The sequence below is a fragment of the Vulpes vulpes genome, unplaced genomic scaffold (assembly GCF_048418805.1).
Source record: "Vulpes vulpes isolate BD-2025 unplaced genomic scaffold, VulVul3 Bu000000626, whole genome shotgun sequence".
Taxonomy (NCBI): Eukaryota; Metazoa; Chordata; class Mammalia; order Carnivora; family Canidae; genus Vulpes; species Vulpes vulpes.
Window position 1 is genome coordinate 558,932 of NW_027325669.1, and position 21,595 is coordinate 580,526.

At 35.1% G+C, this 21,595-nt stretch overlaps 1 protein-coding gene across 1 annotated transcript in view; it reads right to left on the reverse strand.

Moving 5' to 3' along the window:
* The window catches only part of LOC112912724 (low-density lipoprotein receptor-related protein 1B-like), a 1,003,376-nt gene that overhangs the window by 555,597 nt on the left and 426,184 nt on the right, over positions 1–21,595 (reverse strand). The window contains exon 9 of the mRNA XM_072745081.1: positions 20,785–21,021. Coding sequence (XP_072601182.1) covers positions 20,785–21,021 — 237 coding nt within the window. The remainder of the gene's footprint in view (positions 1–20,784; positions 21,022–21,595) is intronic.

Here is a 21,595-nt window from a genome sequence, read left to right on the forward strand (position 1 = left end):
AGTTGAGGAAAAAAAGAGAAAAATAATTAAAAGACCATGAGAAAAGGTTAAGGGAAATAAATGACAGCCTCAGAAGGAAAAATAAATCTATGTTGAATTGGGATTCCAGAGGGTGCTAAAAGGGACAGAGGACCAGAAAGCATACTTGAACAAATCATAGGTGAGAACTTTCCTAATTTGCGGAGGGAAATGGGCATTCAGTTCCAGGAGATAGAGAGGTCCCCCGCTAAATTCAATAAAAACTATTCAACACCTTAAAATTTAATAGTGAAACTTGCAAATTCCAAAGATAAAGAGAAAATCCTTAAAGCAGAAAGAGACAAGAGATCCCTAACTTATATGGGGAGAAATATTAGATTAACAGCAGACCTCTCCACAGAGACCTGGATGGCCAGGAAGGGCTGGCAGGATATATTCAGGGTCCTAAATGAGAAGAACATGCAGCCAAGAATACTTTATGCAGCAAGGCTCTCATTCAGAATAGAAGGAGAGATAAAGAGCTTCCAAAACAGACGGAAACTGAAGGAATATGTGACCACCAAACCAGCTTTGCAAGAAATATTAAGGGGGACTCTGTAAAACAAAGAGGATGCCCAAAGAAATAAGCCACAAAAACAGGGACAGAATAGGTATTATGATGACACTAAATTCAATCTTTCAATAGTAACTCTGAATGTGAATGGGTTTAATGATCCCATCAAAAGACTCAGGATTTCAGACTGGATAAAAAAGCAAGACCCATCTATTCGCTGACTACAAGAGATTCATTTTAGACCTAAGGACACCGCCAGTCTGAAAATGAAGGGGTAGAGAACCATTTACCATTCAAACGGTACTCAAAAGAAAGCAGGGGTAGCAATCTTCATATCAGATAAATTAAATTTTATCCCAAAGACTGTAGTAAGAGATGAAGAGGGACACTGTATCATACTTAAAAGGTCTATCCAACAAGAGGACCTAACAATCATGAATATTTATGCCCTAATGAGGAAGCTGTCAAATATATCAATTAATAACCATAATAAAGACATATTAAGATAATAATACAAAAATACTGGGAGACTTCAACATGGCACTTTCGGCAAATGACAGATATCTAAGAACAACATCTCCAAAGAAACAGGAGTTTTACATGATGCACTGGACCAGATGGATTTCACAGTTATTTACAGAACTTTACATCCAAACTCAACTGAATACACATTCTTCTCAAGTGCACATGGAACTTTCTCCAGAATAGACCACATACTGGGTCACAAATCAAGTCTCAACCAATACCAAAAGATTGGGATTGTCCCCTGAATATTTTCAGACCACAATGCTTTGAAACTTGAGCTCAATCACAAGAAGAAATTCGGAAGAAATTCAAACGTGGCGGTTAAAGAGCATCCTGCTGAAAGATGAAAGGGTCAACCAGGAAATTAGAGAATTAAAAAGATTCATGGAAATTAATGAGAATGAGGATACAACCATTCAGAATCTTTGGGATACAGCAAAAGCAGTCCTAATAGGGAAATACATCACAATACAGGCATCCCTCAAAAAATTGGAAAAAACTCAAATACACAAGCTAACCTAGCACCTAAAGGAGCTGGAAAAAAAAAACAGCCAATAAAACTTACACCCAGCAGAAGAAGAAAGTTAATAAAGATTCAAGCAGAACTCAATGTCATAGAGACCAGAAGAACTATGGAACAAATCAACAAAACCAGGAGTTGGTTCTTTGAAAGAATTAATAAGATAGTAAAACCATTAGCCAGCCTTATTAAAAACAAAAGAGAAAAGACTCAAAATAACAAAATCACGAATGAAAAAGGAGAGATCACAACCAATACCAAATAAATACAAATGATTTTAAAAACATATTATGAGCAGCTACATGCCAATAAATAGGGCAATCTAGAAGAAATGGATGCATTTCTGGAAAACCACAAATTACCAAAAGTGGAGCAGGAAGAAATAGAAAACCTGAACAGGCCAATAACCAGGGAGGTCATCAAAAACCTCCCAAAACACAAAAGTCCAAGGCCAGATGGCTTCCCAGGGGAATTTTAGTTTAAAGAGGAAACAATCCCTATTCTACTAAAGCTGTTCGAAAAGAAAGAAAAGGATGGAATACTTTCAAACTCATTCTATGAGGCCAGCATCACCTTAATTCCAAAACCAGACAAAGACCCCACCAAAAAAGGAGAATTATAGACCAATATCCCTGATGAACACGGATGCAAAACTTCTCAACAAGATACTAGCCAATAGGATCCAACAACACATTAAGAAGATTATTCACCATGACCAAGTGGGATTTATCTCTGGGAAGCAAGACTGGTTCCACACTTGTAAAGCAATCAATGTGATAGATCATATCAACAAAAGAAAAAACAAGAACCATATGATCCTCTCAAAAGATGCAGAGAAAGCATCCGACAAAATACAGCATCCATTCCTGATCAAAACTCTTCAGAATGTAGGGATAGAGGGAACATTCCTCAACATCTTAAAAGCCATCTACGAAAAGCCCACAGCAAATATCATTCTCAATGGGGAAGCACTGGGAGCCTTTCTCCTTAGGTCAGGATCATGGCAGGGATGTCCACTCTCACCACTGCCATTCAACATAGTACTAGGAGTCCTAGCCCCAGCAATCAGACAACAAAAAAGAAATAAAAGGCATTCAAATTGGCAAAGAAGTCAAACTCTCCCTCTTCGCAGATGGCATGATACTCTACATAGAAAACCCAAAAGACTCCACCCAAGATTGCTAGAACTCATACAGCAATTCGGCAGTGTGGCAGGATACAAAATCAATGCCCAGAAATCAGTGGCATTTCTATACACTAACAATGAGACTGAAGAAAGAGAAATTAAGGAGTCAATCCCATTTACAATTGCACCCAAAAACATAAGATATCTAGGAATAAATCTCCCCCACGACCCAGCAATTGCACTTCTGGGGATTTACCCCAAAGATACAGATGCAGCGAAACGCCGGGACACCTGCACCCCGATGTTTCTAGCAGCAAAGTTCACAATAGCCAAACTGTGGAAGGAGCCTCGGTGTCCATCGATAGATGAATGGATAAAGAAGATGTGGTCTATGTATACAATGGACTATTACTCAGCCATTAGGAAGCACAAATACCCACCATTTGCTTCAATGTGGACAGAACTAGAGGGTATTATGCTGAGTGCAGTAAGTCAATCAGAGAAGGACAAACATTATATGGTCTCATTCATTTGAGGAATATAAGAAATAGTGAAAGGGAACAAAGGGGAAAGGAGAGACAATGAGTGGAAAATATCAGTAAGGGAGACAGAACATGAGAGACTCCTAACTGGGAAGTGAACAGGGGTAGTGGAAAGGGAGGTGGGCGGGGGGTTGGGGTGACTGGGTGATGGGCACTGAGGGGGGCACTTTATGGGGTGAGCACTGGGTGATATGCTATATGTTGGCAAATCGAACTCCAATAAAAAATATACAAAAAATAAAAAGAAAATAAAAATAAATAAAAATAAAACATTAAAAAAAGATATCACATGTGAGTTTGCCACTGTAAATCTGGGAAATATGTGTAACTTCTGTCAAAATTTTTGTTGAAATATTTTGAAGAATTTAAGGTTATATTTTTCCTTTTAGTCTTATATGACACCTGTGTTTTCAAGGTATTTTCCAATGCATTATTTCTAAGACACTGTCTTGGTCACTGGTGTATCTCCAGGACTTAGAAGAACACCACCTATCTATAACATGACCCCAATAAATATTGGTTGTCTGTGTGAATATATAAATGAATGGCTCACCATCCCTTCATGAATAATTCCAGTTTTCTTCCCAATGATATGCAAGACTTTCATAATTACCTGCCACTATGAACCTCTCTTATCAGCACTGTGATCCGAGAATCTGTGTTATTATACTACTTTTAGATAATTGGCATGCTGTTTGATTCAGTATTTTACCTTTAATTTTTTTAGAGGTAATTATGATATAAAACTGATGTTTTCCTTTTGCTTCATTTTAACTGTACAATCCTTGAAGTAGTCTCAATGTGAAATACTATAGAGGACTTGCCAAAGTAATTATGTGTATGTTAAGAAATTGGTTCCAAAGCTATTTTTTTAAAATAACCGATTAAGTCATAACTGAAAGTAGATGGATGAAGATTGTAGCACAACTACCCCACAATGAGACATATCTTTGTTAGAAAAAATCCCTAATATAATATAAAAGGAAGAAATTCAATGGTATAAGATTTGGGGAAAAGGCTTCGTAGGCTAAGAACAAACTAAACTAGAACAACATCCATCTAAGAGGGAAGATGAACACTTAAGGCTGTTCTTTTTTTTTTTTTTTTTTTTTTTTAACTCTGCTTGAAGAAACCAACTTCTATTAACATGAACAAAAGTAATCATAGTTTCACTAGCTGTACTGAAACTCTTCTCTTTCTTTTTTTTAACATGCTTATATTATACATAACTGCATTTCTTTATTTTGCAATAGTTGCTCTCTTCTAAAATAGAAGATTTTGGTCCAATGCCAGCAAGAGACCTAGATGACAGTGTAAGAACAACACTGAAACCAGGGTGTGCTGCAATCTGGATGACGTCCATTCTCTGTACTGGGAACTCAGTACTTGGCTTCTGCTAGCCAAGAAGAGATGCAGGGAAACACCTTACTCTGAAGGACTGTCTGTCCCTTGTGTTTTGGGGAGACAATGGGTCTGAAAACTCCTCTCTGCCAAGCAGCAAATATGCCTTGCCTTTTTGTCTTTTGCACAATATAATATTTATTTTTTTTAAAATATTTTATTCATTTCTTTGAGAGAGAGAGAGAATGGTGGGGGGCAGAAGGAGAGGGCCTGAGCACAGAGCCCGATACAGGGCTCGATCCCACAACCCTGAGATCATAACCTGAGCCAAAATCAAGAGTTGTATGTTTAACTAACTGAGTCACTCAGGCACCTCTATAAAACTAACTTTTTAAATGAACAAATCGTTTTGCCAGAAAAGGAAGATATGAATGCATTTCATTTTGTACATATTTCAAAAGGGCAGTCAGATGTTTGTTAGTAAAATAATTCACATGGCCCTCCCTAAAGGAATCACCATAAACAGTTCATTAGTCTTTTTTAAAAAAATTAATAAATTAACAGAATTAGAATCATATTGCCTGCAAAAAAAATTTTTCAACTGTTTACTCTTCAGTTTGTCTTAGAGTGTGTTCATATCAGTATATAGCTCTACCTCATGCATTTTAACTGCTACTTAATATCATTCATAGCAAAAATGCATCATACCTCTTTTGACGACATTTATGCTATTTGTTATTACAAATAATGTTATTATAAATTTAAACACGTGTACACATCAATTGGATAGATAACCAATAATGGAATTGTACAGAGTATTATACGTAATTTAATTTTGATAGATATTACCAAATAATGCTTCAAAACCACTGTTAGCAGTTTACAATTTCCCCAATAGTGTGGAAAATATATTATTCTCTTATTGCCTCACTAATATTGCCTATTGCCAATTTCTAAATTTTTAATCTAATGATAAAGGTAGAAAGGTCATATTTTATTGTATTATTTTAGATTTTCATGATTAATATAATGCTGGACATTTCTCTATGTGTCTAATTAGGAAATTTGTATTTTTTTGTGAATTACCTTGACACATATTCTTTATTTTTTTTTCTGACATTGTCTTTATTCTGTAAAATAATCATTCTTTTCTGTTACATATGTTAAGACTTTTGCCTAGTTTATTTTCTCCTTGCTTAGCATGTCATAAAAATATGTTTTATATTTACATAAATTAATTATGTAATTTATTTAATAGCTTCTGGGTTTTTGTGTCTTAAGAAAATGTTCCACATTCTAATACTAATAAAGAAAAACATATTTTCCTAAATTTTATATTTTTTGTTCTATTTAAGCTTTATTTTTGTATGCTTTATATAAAATTCTAACTTTATCTTTTTTTTCCCACTTAAATGAATAGATGCATCCCAATCCATTCTTTATGTATACTTTCTAGGGTATAATTAATGCCAGAGGGGATGGATTGAACTGAACCCATTATTTTTAATTCACTTAGTTATTAAGTTGCTTTAAAGATTGCCTTAAGGCCTTCTTTTTATCTCTTTTAGTCATTATTAAGACCATAGGGTCCTCCTTTTCACCTCTTATATTCAAAGTTTATATTTGTGATATTTTAGGCTATGGTTTCTTGCTCTCTGATCAATATAGTCCAATCTGTACTCTACTTAGAAAATTCTCATTATTTTCAATGATTCATGGTATACTTTTTTTTCAATTTCTCAGTGCTGTTATCAATTTATTTTGTTAATATATTTCATTGATTTTCATGAATATAGAGTGCAAAATCTGGCATAATGGTCTGCTTGGTCTTTTTTTTTAAGATTTTATTTATTTATTCATGAGAGATGCAGAGAGAGAGGCAGTGACACAGGCAGAGGGGTTCCCTTTAGGGAGCCTGATGTGGGACTCGATCCGGGGACTCTGAGATCACACCCTGAGCCAAAGGCAGACACTCATCTGCTGAGCCACCCAGGTGTCCCTACTGCTTGGTCTTATATTTAGTTCTTTGATTCACTTGTAATCTGACAGATGCATTAAACAAGAATGTAGATTCTTTGAGAATGACAATCTTATAATTTCAGATGAACACCTCACCTACTATCTGCAGATCTTTGGTAATTTAATAATGCTTTATATAGATAAATAAATGGAAAGCTTAGCAATAAATAAGAATCAGATTTTCAGATAAGCTTTTTTAAAAGATTTTATTTATTTATTAGACAGAGAGAGAGCACAAGTAGGCAGAGTTGGAGACAGAGGGAGAAGGAGGAAGTAGACTCCCTGCTGAGCAGAAAGCATGCTGTGGGACTCGATCCCAGGACTCTGATATCATGACCTGAGCCAAAAGCTGATGCTTACTCAACTGAGCCACACAGACACCCCTCAGATACACTTTAATCATATCATGCTGTACTATCTCTTTAATAACATTTTTTTTTTTTCTGACAACCAAAGCATTAAGCTATTTTTCTTTTGGGAAGGTGAAAATTCCCATCACTACATTTATTTATTTGTTTATTTTTTTGTTTTTCTGTTTACTGGTTAAAAAATACAAAATGAGCTTATTGAAAGTAGAAAACACAAATCTTTTTGCATCAAGTGGATTTTTTTATGTGTAAACTGTGTATGTTTAAGAGCATCACAAGGGATTCACATGTATTCCTAAGTAGTACTCAGTATTTTAAAGAATTGCTTCTAATGCTCAGGTGAAGGGAGACAAAGCAGTTTTTAAAAATATTTCAATCTTGCTCTTCAAATTCCCATTTGCATTAATGAATCATAGACATGTAGCATTGGGCTTTATTTAGGATGCAGAAAGCTGCAAAAGAATATTGAAACACATAACAATAAGAGAAAGACCAATACTCTAAGAGATCATAACTTTTCTTGAGTCTAAATGAAAGCTGAGATCCCAAGGCAACAAGATGAAAAATCCAAAGAGTGACAGGCCTCTTCCAGGAAAAAAAAAATGAGATGCATGGAGTGTTGTGCCATTGGCAAAGCAAAGGAGGAAAAGGAAACCGCCATAAAAATAGACATTTAAGAAAGCTAAAATGGCAAAGAATTCTTCAAACTAGATTTGGTTTAATGTGAAAGTTTAGAATTATTGGGACAAATCAGTGCAAGAGATTTCTTTTGCTGAGTCCGCAAGAGAAATACTCAAGGCATAACAGGAAACCTGAGACAGATTCCTGTGTGTCTCACAGATGTGAAACCCACCGTATCCCCTAAACTCTGCTCTCATACAAAGGAAATCCTCTAAACAACTATGGATGGAGAGGAGACTTTCCCACTCTCAGAAGAAAGACCAATATCCACTGACTGTGAGAGGTGTATAGAAAAACAGTCACCTGCCTTGAGAAAAGGAGCAGGAAACCTTGTCTTCCTCAAAGATAAGGTGATCTGTAAAGTTTAGCTGCCTTGAGGGAGAGGTAGACCCAAAAGCCATGAAATCCTGAGGGGAGAGTAGGAAACACCCTTGATCCTACCACAAGTTTGTTACTCAGAACAAGCAACACTTGTCTTAGAGAAGAGTAAGAAGTTCTACTGCCACTGGTCCAAAGCAAAGGTGCTTGAGATGATGCTGAGAGAACAGGAGATGCAAGGCTGTTCACCTCTAGAGAAGGCACAGTAAAGCTGCTTAAAACCATAATTGGATTCATACAAAAACAAACGACAACAACAACAACAATAAAACAAAACAAAAAGCAAACAAAAAACATGGATATTTGTCATCCCCTGGGAGGGGATGACAGCAGCAGGTTATTTCCAGGCCAAGACTTCCCACAGAACATGGCAGACATTGGCTCCCAAGGGAGAAGAGGTACAGAAAGACCCACCTCAAAACCCCAGACACATACAGCCTAAGACCAAGACTGAACTAAGAAAATGGAGAACATCTCTTCCACCTCCTAGAAGCTTCTCACTTAGTAACACAGCACAATAATCTCACTGAGGGAAGGGTAAGAGTGTGGAGAGAGATGGCTCAGTAAGGCAGCTGTGAATGGACTATTGAAAGAAAGCTGAGGAATGAGCAAGAATTCTCAAGTCTCCACATCAAGCACAAAGTAGTATCAGACCATCACTGGAGGGATCTTAAAGCTCTGGTTTACTGAAGTTAACTATAATAAGAACAAAATCCAAACCCAATCCAATTACTGAATAGAATGACCAAAATCTCCACACTAATAACTGACAGAAGAGATATGTTAATTCTCCAGGCATAAATTTTATTAATTTGAATCTCTAAGTTTTTTTTTAAATTCAATGTTTGATATTTAATAAATAATTATGATATATAAAAAAGCAATAAAAAACAAACAACTGAGATAAATTGGTAAACAAAAGAGGTGCATCTGTCAATAGAATCAGACCCTAAGATGACTGTGATGTGGAAACCTTCTAATTAAAACCATGAGTTATCAATATACATCTATTACAATGGCTCAAATGAAAAAGATTGATAATATGTGCATTGATGAGAAGACAGAACAACTGAAACTCTCATACTTTGATGTTGGGAAAGCAAAAATAATCCAGCTACTTTGAAAAGAAAGTTTGGACAGACTGAAGAGTTTGGCAGCTTCTTACAAAGTTATACACAATCTTACCATTTTACCAGACAATCCACTTATAGAAAGGAAAACACATGTCTACACAACGTATCGTATACAAGTGTTTATAACAGCTTTCATCATAACTGACTAAACTTAAGACAACCCAAATGAACATCAACTTGTAAAAGAAAAAAAAAAAAAAAAAAACTTGTGGTACATCCGTACCCTTGATCTTAGCCAAAAGGCCAAGAAGCAATGTGCTTCGTCCATACAGTATAACAGAATCCAACATAAAAGAAAATGAATAGGTACATTCAGCAACCTGGGGGAATCTCAAAAGCATTATCTAAGTGAAGCAAGCCAAACTCAAAAGCTATTCACTATATGATTAATCTTTTCTTACATTCATCAAAGGTAAAACTCTAATAGAAAAATCAGACCAGAGTAGAAATTAGACTATTAGCTGTTAAGAACTTTCTGGGGAGTTGGAAATATTCTAATTTGATTGTGGTGTTGACTATTCATCTGGATACATTGAATTGTTTCCTTAAAAAAGGGGGGGGGGTGCAGAATCCTTGGGTGGCTCAGCGGTTTTGTGCCTGCCTTTGGTCCAGGATGCGATCCTAGAGTCCCAGGATCGGGTCCCATGTCTGGCTCCCTGCATGGAGCCTGCTTCTCCCTCCTCCTGTGTTTCTGCCTCTCTCTCTCTCTATGTCTATCATGAATGAATGAATGAATGAATGAATGAATAAATGAATAAATAAATAAATCTTTTTAAAAAAAGGTTACTTTTACTGTATGTAAATTATGCTACAAAAAAAAAAACCTGATTTTTAAAAATAAAATATAAACACAGCCAGCGATTATTGGAAGGAAAATACAGGTATTCAAAATAAAATTTGTAGCTATTTTTAGATCGAACAAAAGAATACCAGTTAATTCAACCAGTATGATTAGAAGAAAAAGAAAGAAAGACAGAAAGAAAGAAAGAAATCCATAACTTCAAGATTTTTGCCTACACGACACCAAATAAATAATATGATTGACATTTAATCCAGTATTTTTTACTCTTAATATAGCTAAATATACCTGGAAAGTTTCTACTCAAATCAACCTGTGGTAGAGAGGGTATAGAATGTATATATTCATGGTTAGGTGTGCTAATTTTTTTTCTGTAAGAGCACACTCTTCATAACCCAACTTGATCAATTCACAACTCATGACTGTCATATCCAAAAGTAACATAATTTTCTCTGGGACATAAGGTGAAAGAGTATAGGCAATGGGAATTAATTAATAGCAACAGTTCTATGATTTGTGATGCATAGTCAATACACATTTTTTTTCATTTATCTTGAGAGCCACTGCTAGTCTGGAACTGGAAATAATTTTAATTTTTATATATGTTGTGATTCTAGAGAATTTGGATAGAAAATTAACTCAGATGATATAACTCACTGGCCACAGATATAACATTTTAGAAAATATGCCACATCTAGTCCTTTCACTTAAAAATATAAATGACAGGCAAAAGTTACATTTGAGTTGTTACAATTGAGGAAAAGGCTGAGAAGGTGAAGAGATACTCTTTCACAACATGACTGGGGATGGCATTGTATTGCAACCTCTTGAGAGTTTTAGAGTGTGCTTTTATTATTATTTTCAAACACATTTTTTAATTTGAAAAGACTCAATTCTAATCCTTGCAAAATCCTTAAAGTGTTTAAAATAAAAATTAAGAATCTAGGTAATATTAAAATTAGATAATAAAAAAAGGAACTAGGAGCATAAAGGGGAGTGAAAATATTATTTGTTACCACCTGTATGTTTAAATGAATTTTCAAAATAGTCTTACACTTGTTTTCCTTTCCAGGTGTCATTTGGACCACTGCCTAATGACTATTAGAACATTGGCAATTTAGTTGCAGAATTAGGAGCAATAGTAACTCACTGTGACATTTGTAATGGGATGTTAAAATTAAAGATTGGGTTATGAGCCAAAATGATAAAAAAAAATGCAAAAATGAATGTAGGGGGAAAAAGTTCTCATTTTTACAATGAACTAGATGAGAATTGTTTCCACAACTCGTGGAGGTCTCAACAGGATCAACAATGTAAAGGGAAGAGAACTTTCAAGATGTTACTTTTCTCTATGACTCTAGTCCCTGCCCTTCAATCTCCCAAGGTGATAGGAAAGAGCTCCAGTGATGGAGCTTCCATGGCACTTCTGAGACATCTCTGAATTGAGCTCTTAACAGTTGGTGGCAGAGTAGTTAGTGGTGGTTGATTTGCACTATTTCTATACTCCCAGAGTTTACTGTGGCAGAAGGTTTGCAAATTATTCTGTAGACCAGACAGAAAAGTACGCTGGCCGAGGAATGTCTTTAGATGAGTACAAAGTTGTCAGCTGGGTATGAGGACTCAAACAATTACATGATGGGCGTGAACTAGATATTCAGGGATGCAAAGTCACTAGCATAGAATTCCATATACTTTGGCCAAGGGAAATGAAAAAGTGAGATTCAACAGAAAAGCCCCCAAAAGCTTGCACATCTATACAGACAGGTATAGAGACACACACAGACCCAAATCCCTCAAGAGAGTAAATTTTAAGTAAATTTTAAAGATTCATTATGCTCAGAGAGAGGCCAGTTTACAACGAGACTTGTTCAAATAAGACGCTTGCTGTCTCCTTATCACTCCTAACCATTCACACCCCTCTCATCAGTTCCGGCCAATGTTGAGAAGTGAGTGAACACTGGTAACTGACTAGCAAGCTGGGATTGTTGGCAGGGAAAATAAGTGCAGGGCAAAGAAAGATGAGGAACCAAATACATCCTCCTTTCCTTTTCCAGGCTTCCAGCCAGAACACAATACAAGTGATAAGCATGGAAGACTTGATGATAGATTGAATTTAGAATTGTGATATACATGTACATATAGTGGACTGGATTGGGCATCTAATTACCAAATTGATACTGTGTTTCTGATTTAAAGTCTGAGAAATCTGTCAGTTGCCTAGTTGTGAGGAGAAAGGATTGGGATTTGATGGAGTTTTGCTCTCAAAAGTTTTGTTAGTAAGAGAGTCTACAAAATACATTTTCAAATCCAAATAGGAGACAAAAAATAGTTACGCTTCAGATAGATCAGATCATTTTTCGATATGTTTGTTACACATATGACTATTACCACCCCCTTAAAATCTTCTCAAAATGGTTAGTTTTATGGGAACTTGCTCAGCTTGCAAGATTAGCATTTTTTTTAAGATTTTATTTACTCATTCATGAGAGACACAGAGAGAGAGAGAGAGACAGAGGCACAGACACAGGCAGAGGGAGAAGCAGGCTCTATGTAGGCAGCCCGATGTGGGACTTGATCCCGGGTCTCCAGGATCATACCCTGGGCTGATGGCGGTGCTAGACCGTTGAGCCACCCGGGCTGCTCTGAGCTAACCTTTCCTACTCCAGGACCCTCACAGTCATGTCAGCCAAAAATAATTTATCAAATGTGGTTTTAATCAAAACATTGTATTAAATTAAGCAATACTACAATTAGAGTCAAAGTTTACAATAGTAGTTCTGGGTTAATAAAGGATTCCCAAATGATTCCTTGAGTAACAAATAAAAATCACATAATGCTAAGGCTAATTAAGCAACTGGGTAGAATGCATTTCTTTTAATTTATTCTGAAAATTGGTAACTTGTTTAAAATGTGCAAAAAATTATGCTGATCAGAATACCTATAGACAAAATGGTTACATTTGTGGTAAGATTCTAATGGTACTTTGGAGATTACCAAGTATTTTCACATTATCTCTTTTGACCTTCACAGCAATTTAGCATTTACAAGATAATAGACTTTTTGTAGAAGCTTCTGGAGCTATTCTCAGCTAATGTGTGTATCCATGTATTTGTAGTTTGTTGTATGAATGCATCTGTAGTACAAATAGCATGCATTTGTCCATGCTTATGCCTGATATAAATGCCTATGTTGTGTAGAAACAAATAAGGGGATAGATCTCTTCTTCAAATTCATTAGCCACACAATCAATTACATTTTTTTATGACATTGTATTTTAAATCCAGAGTTCAAGCTTCTATTCATGTCAACTTTTCAGACAAAAGGATATGATATTGGCTTACAGTTTTTTCAAATATCTCATATACTTCATGACAAATATTTTAAAATATGATAAATATATAGTTGCAAATTAACAACGAAACTGAACCCATATTTCAGAACTCAAATTTCTAGTGAATCCTGGAAAAACATTTTATTGATAGTTAATGGGAGTCAGTATATGCAAACAGGCTATGACCTTGCTACTCAGTACGACAGTATCCATTAGATTCTTATGACTTGCAAATGCTCATAAATCTCTTCTTAAAGTTTTAATTAGGAAATGTCTCATAACCAATAAATGTATTCATTATTTTTTTTTCTAATGGTAGGTCGGCGTCTACATCTCTCAGAGTCTCAGAGCTTTTCCTTTAAGAGTTAATGTCAGAAAAATGAGATTGATATGCACCTGTAATCTAAAAGCAGTGAGTGAAAGGTAGTTTTTAATCTTAAAATGGTTTGCAAGGCATACTCACTATTTAAAGTTCATGGCATATGATGTAATGAGCATTGGATATTATTTAAGACTGATGAATCACTTACATCTACCTCTGAAACAAATAATACATTATATGTTAATTAATTGAATATAAATGAATAAGCAAAAAAACCCAAAGTTCATGAGAACTTTCTAACATAACTTGTGATATCTTAACATGTTTGTTTCATTGCTGTAAAACTGGCTCTCTATGACTAGAAACTCCTAGAGAGTTGTATAATGCTGAAGTTTATTGACATTCAAGTACAAAGGGTGAGCTTTCCCCAAAGGTCAGGAACAAGACAACAATGTTCACTCTCGCTTCTTTTATTAAACACAGTTCTGGAAGCTCTAGCAACAGCAATCAGACAACACACACAAAGAAATAAAAGGCATCAGAATTGGCAAGGAAGACGTAAACCTTTCCCTATTTGCCGACAACATGATACTAAATATAGAAAACTCTAACAACTCCACCAAAAAACTACCAGAGCAGATAAATAAATTCAGTAAGGTTGCAGAATACAAAATGAATGTATAGAAATCCATTGCATTTCTATACACTAATAATGAAGTAGCAGAAAGAGAAATTAAGAAAACAATCCCATTTATAAGTACACCAAAAATAATTAAATACCTAGGAATAAACTTAGCCAAAGGGCTGGAAGATCTGCACTCTGAAAGCTATATAAAACACTGATGAAAGAAATTCAAGATGACACAAACAAATGGAAAGATATTTCATGCTCATGGATTGAAGTACAAATATTATTAAAATATCTACACTACCCAAAGCAATCTACAGATTTAATGCAATCCCTATTAAAATACTAAATGTTTTTTTCACAGAACTAGAACAAACAATCCTAAAATTTGTATGGAACCACAAAAGATATCAAGTAGCCAAAATAACCTTGAATAAGAAAAATAGTATCATAATTCCAGACTTCAAGCTATATTGCAAAACTGTAGTAATCAAAACAATATGGTATTGGCACAAAAATAGGCACATAGATCAATAGAATAGAAAGCCTAGAAATAAACCTACAATTCTGTGGTCAATGAATCTTTGAGAGAGGAGACAAAAATATGGGAAAAGGTAGTCTCTTCATCAAATGGTGCTGGGAAAAATGGGAAGCTAAATGCCTAAAAGAATTAGATTGGACTACATTCTCATACCATACACAAAAATAAACTCAAAATGGATTGAAGACCTAAATGTGAGACCTGAAATCAAAAACTTCTAGAAGAGGGCACAGGCAGCAATTTCTCTGACACTGGCTGTAACAACATCTTTCTAGATAGGTCTCTTGAAGCAAGGGAAACAAAAGCAAAAATAAACTATTGAAACTATATAAAAAATAAAAAGCTTCTGCATAGCAAAAGAAATAACCAACAAAACTAAAAGGCAACCTACTGAATAAGAGAATATATTTGCAAATGACATATCTGGTAAGGGGTTAGTGTGCAAAATATATAAAAAAACTTATACAATTCAATACCCAAAGCATAAATAATCCAATTAAAAAACACACAGAGACATGAACAGGCATGTCTCCAAAGAAGACATACAGATGGCCAACAGACACATGAAAAGATGCTTAATATTACTAATTATCAAGGAAATACAAATCAAAATCACAATGAGATACCACCTCACACTTGTCAGAATGGCTAAAATCAAAACTGAAGAAACAAGTGTTGACAAGAATATAGAGAAAAAGGAAGCCTGAGGGAACACACCTGGTGCAACCACTGTGGAAAACAGTATGGAGGTTCCTCAAAAATTTAAAAGTAAAACTACCATTTGATCCAGTAATTATACTACTGGGTATTTATCCAAAGAAAATGAAAAAAATTTTTGAAGGGGTATGTGCACCCTATGTTTATTACAGCATTATTTACAATAGCCAAATTACGAAAGCAGCCTAAGTGTCCATTGATAGATGTATGCATAAAGAACATAAGTTTTTTATAATATCTATTATGTATAATATATATATATATATATCACTCATACATAAAAAAGAATGAAATCTTATTTGCAATAACATTGGTCAACCTAGAGGGTATAATGCTAAGTGAAATAATTTCACTCATATGCGGAATTTAAGAAATAAAACAAAGGAATGACAACAAAAAACAAAAACAGAAAAAGAGAGAGAGAGAAACCAAAAAATATACTCTAATTATAGGGAACAAACAGAGCATTACCAAATAAGAGGGCGAGAGGATGCCTGAAATAAGTGAAAGGAATTAAGAGTACACTTACCTTGATATACATTGAGTAATATATGGAATTGTTAAGTTGCTATGTTGTACATCTGAGACTAATACAGCACTGTATGTTAACTACACTGGAATAAAAATAAAACTAAGAATAAATACACGCATACCTACACACAAACTGGATCTTTATGACAAACTAGAAATTCCTGGGGAATAATGATATAGTTCATTGATATCCAAGATGAAATCGTGATCTCTAGAAAATGATAATCTTACTCTAAGGTTGGTATCATTTGGGAAAGATAAAGTCCTGTAATCTGTTGTAAGTAGCCACCCACTGACCAGTTAGATTAGAGACCTAGAAATATTTCTGGAGTTCTGAAGTGGGTCTTAATTTGGTGGGCACATCTGGGGGTGGGGCTGGTGTTGTAATGAAGTTTACTTTTTTTTTTCTTTTTAAGATTTTATTTATTTATTCATGAGAGACCAGAAAGAGAGGCAGAGGAAAAATAAGGAGTCTCCTTGTGTGGAGCCCAATGTGGGACTCAATCCCAGGATCATGCCCTGAGCCTAAGGCAGAAGCTCAAGGTCGAGCCACCCAGACATCCCTGTAGTGAGGGTTCTAAGGATTACAATGATGACTAATAATTCATGTTCAGGTATAATATCATGCACTTCAAACACACAAAGGAACTGTTGGATTCTAAAATCCATGGAGGGAGTACAGAGATGCCGGTGATGGGACCCAGCTGAAGAATAGGGTTTGATCCTCAGATGCTGGACAAGCTAACATACAAATAAGGCACTACCCTTCCATAGAATGTCAACAGATTATCTTCAAACATGTCATTTGGAGAATATGTTCTGCACAGAAAGACTCCTTCCCCTTCCTCCTGGCTACACTTCTATTCATAATGTCAGAAAAGAGATTCTAAGTTGCCGCCTATCCAAAGTGTTTCATTGTTCTCCAATTTCATGATGCTTGTAAATACCATCAGTAAAAGGAGTCTGAGGTGTGGAAACCTGTACCCATTTCGGATCTCAATCAAATAGCACCCACCATAAAAATATATATGTATGAGTTCGGTCCATAAACTGGTTATGAGCACAGGCTTTTTGTTAGTACCTGTGGCTGTTGTAACAAATTACCACCAACTTGGTGACCTCAGATCTCCAGTTTAATTATGGGAGCTGTTGAAAGTAGTTTTTCTGTTATAGCTGCAGGCATTAATAACTTTCAAACTCAGGAAAATGCTTTGAGTGGTTTTTTTTCAATATTTTAAAAATATGGAACAATATGAAAGATTGTTTTAACATGCTTTCTATTTAGATATATGTATCCCAGTAGAATTAATTTATACAGTAGAAACAAGTACTGCATTAACAGAATGCATACAATAATAAATTGAATAGTAAATTATCATTTTTATATTTTTATCCTTTCTACTGAAAATTATAATGCATACTGCAATGAAAAATGAATCTTGGACAGGACACCCAAGGAGATGAAAGTGAATTTGATCTTATAAAAAGCATCTATCTTGTTCTCTTAGATAGTATAATAGTTATACCTAGAGAGAATGGTTTATTTAAATTCCCTGACCACTTAGTCTAATTGTGCTTCCTGTTGATATCTCCTTTTACTTTTTACCACAGTGTCCTACTTTATTTCTGGTACAGCAGTTATCATTATCCTATTCATTTATGTGTTTATTATCTGCCTCTCACTATTTCGGTACAAACTAAGTATGAAACTTTATCCTATTTCCTGCAGCATTCCCATCACCTATAATAGCACCTGCACCAGTGAAGGCATTTGCAGAATTTATTAACTAGACCATCAAATAAATCAAATAATAAATTAAAAGAAATAGTATGAATTTTATAAAAAATGTAGTAAGAATTCTAGAGAATAGAAAACTTAGAGATTGGTAAATGCTCTGTCTTAATAGAAGTCTATTTTAATTAAATCACTAATATGTCTTCATTCCATAGATACTTTTAGTACTCATTGAGGTAGATGTAAGTATCTAGATGTAAGTAAGGGACAATTTTCCCTTTTCTTTTATTTAACTGCTGTTTTAGCTCACAAGATTCTACAGACTATAGGATATACCACATTTAGGAAGTTTTCCATACACCTCTGAGAGAAAAAAAGAAAAATCAAAGAATGAATAGAGATGGGACTTTTTTGAAATGCTTTTTTGGTGTTTTTCTTTCTTTATAGAAAACCTCTAAGCTTACATGGAAGATGTTCAAAATATTAATGTTTTATTTACAAACAGCAAAATCTTTATATCCTTGTACTTCAAACTGTACAAATTTATCTAAGACTCAGAATTTCTACCAACCTTACAAAATACTTTGTCAAACCAAGCATTGCCTCTCAGTCTTCAGGTTGGATAGTGGATACGCTAGCTAAGTTAGTGACTAAATTAGTGACTACACATAGAATTTTCTGATTTCAAGAATGATAAACTGTCAATTGCCAAATATAAGTTCTGTCTTGACATGTTGTTAATCCTAGATCATAATGTCTATTGTTATTCTCTTGGTAAGAAAGAAGACTAATAAAAAAGCATTAAGCAGTCCTTCCATAGGAATACCAAAATGTTAAGTAATTTCATGTGTGAAATCTACAAAATGTTCCCATAACTTTCATACTGCCAAAGCAACACAGTACAGATGTGCCTGGCAGTCAAGTGGCTATTACAACTGATCTCTGTTGCTGTGGTGAAATGCAAAGATTTACCAATGTCACTGATAAGATATTGTCATCAAAGTTAGGGTTATTAGCTGGAACGTTCAGTCACAGCATAGGAACTGACGTATTTTGAAAGGAAACCAAGAACCTTCTATGTTACATTTCAGTCCTTCATGAAAGGCCTGATGTAGGATTCGATCCCAGGACCCCAGGATCATGAGACCTGAGCCTAAGCAGACGTTCAACCACTAAGTCACCCAGGTGGCCCTCTCTGCTCCATTCTGCACACCACCACCAGATTGATTCTCTTAAAATATGTTTTCATTCACATTATCCTTTGACTCAAAGCATTTCCTGCCCCTTAGCCCTTCAGGATTTCCTCCAGTCCCTTCACATCACATTTCAGGTCTTTCATTTAATCACCTCTCACTTTTCATCGATCCTCTGACCCTATTCCCTGCAAGCAAAACCTCCTGTAATGATCTACTTAATGCCCCCTCATTCTCTTTCTGGAGTTCTTGATTGTTTGTTTGTTTTTTTTTCTTTTTTTCTACGGAATTCCTGGTGGCTGAAATATTCTCCCCTACCTTGTAACATTCTTCCTTTAAGATCTACCCCAAATACTTCCTGAACACATAAAGTTCTCTAGGAACATTCACATGAAGACATCTTTTCCTTCCTGTGGAGACCCATTACATGGACATTCTCCAATAATTATATATTTCTTTGGGTCCACTTAAACTTAATTAAATCAAATGCTGCAAAGTATTTACATTTTTTGTGCATTTATATTATTTCCAAAGGTAGATTATGAACTCCTTAAAGGTGGTAACCACTTTCTAAGAGAACTAGCACAGTGTTCCTCATCTAATAAACATATAATTAATGTTCCCTAAATGAAGGATTTTTAAAATATTTGAGAAGTATGCAGATTTTATATGTGAGAAAACTGAGTACCAGAATCATTACTGAACACGTCTACAGGTGACTGACTAGCAGTCAACGATTTGCCTTGCTTAATTATTTAAGATATTTTCTCCTGGGATGCATGTGTGGCTCAGCAGTTGAGCATCTACCTTTGATTCAGGGTGTGATCCCGAGGTCCGGGATCGAGTTCTGCATCAGGCTCCCTGCATGGATCCTGCTTCTCCCTCTGCCTAAGTCTCTACCTCTCTCTGTGTGTCTCTCATGAATAGATAAATGAAATCTTAAAAAAGATATTTTCTACTGGGATACACGTGTGGCTCAGCAGTTGAGCGTCTACCTTTGACTCAGGGCATGATCCTTGGGTCTGGGATCGAGTTCTGTATCAGGCTCCCTGCAGAGAGCCTGCTTCTCCTTCTGCCTAACTCTCTGTCTCTCTCTCTCTGTGTGTCTCTCATGAATAAATAAATAAAATCTTAAAAAAGATATTTTCTACCTATACCAAGTTATATTATTTTGTTACTTGATTGGTTGCTCCTAAGCCATGAAATTTATAAAATACACTGTTTTAATAAAGTATAGGCATATATGTTTGCAAATATAGTCTTGCATAGAAATATCTGTAAGTACAACTAGGTATAAACAAAGTTTCTCTGTGAATACAGATATTTCAAGGGCAACTCCAGAGAACTCAATTTTAATGATTTATAAAGTAAGAAACAATATGCACGAAATGCAATGACAATGGGGACATTGAAATTTCTAATGCACTTTGAATGACATGACCAACATCCTAGTAAGAATCAACTATTGCACAAGTCTCTAATGTCCTGTGAAATCTTATGTCCTGCCATATAGCACTATGAACACGATTGTAAATCTACATTTTCCATGAAAGTGAATAAGTAGCTTAATTTAATTCCAGTAATGTTTACAATGTGGTGGACAATCCCAAGTTCCATTTCAGCCTGGAGGTTTTAATATGCTGGTATGTGAAAAACATGTAGAAATAATGTCACTCAAGAAAATTAAATTAACAAATATTTTTAAATCAACAGTAACTACTTAGGTTCTGGTTAAAGTAAGTTTTACAGTATGTTGGATTCATCCTCTCACCTCACTTTATCTGTGGGCAGTTTGATGCTAATATCACATGTTGTCACTTACCATCTTTCAGGATGGTTTCTCGCTCTGTGCCATCTATCTTCTGCCGGCCAATTAGGAAACTGGTGGTGTCAGCAAAGTAGATATAATTGGTTTCTGCATGGAAATCTAAAGCACGAGGGTTTACCAGATTCTCTATGGGGATCATGTATTCATCAGCTATCTTGGTATTCAAGTCCATTCCTCTGACAATTCCTGGGCGTCCTTTCCCATAAAAGAGGAACAACTCATTCTTCGGTCCTGCAGAAGAAAGATTACAAACACAAACAACTGAGGCTGCCTAATCTTCTTTACACTGCAGAATGCCACTGTTTAATTAACTGGCGCAATTAGCGTTTTTTAAATTCAATACCAAAAATTAAACTCTAAAATATGCCAAATGTATCTTGATGCAAGAAGGCCCGCTAATTGCATTACTTTAATTAAAACAGAAATTACTTCCGTGAATGGGTTATATTTAGTTAATTATTCTTTTGTCTATAACTGCCTGTGTAACAAAAACATGACAGATCATTGGATAACTGGTAACAGTAAAATGGACATTTATGAAAACATCCGGCACGTTTAGTTTTACAATTCATTGCAGTCTATCTAACATATTCTGTAGATACTAACTGTAGCATTCATTATGTCTGACAATGCTAAAAACTTTAGAAATTTAAAACATCCCACCTCGGAGTTTGCATCTAAGGCTGTCAAAGGCAAACAAATAGAATCACACAGTATCACATATGCATGTGAATATATTACAAATGTCTAAACAAGTGATTTATTCTTTTAAGAAATGAAATAAAATGCCAGTTACAGCATCACT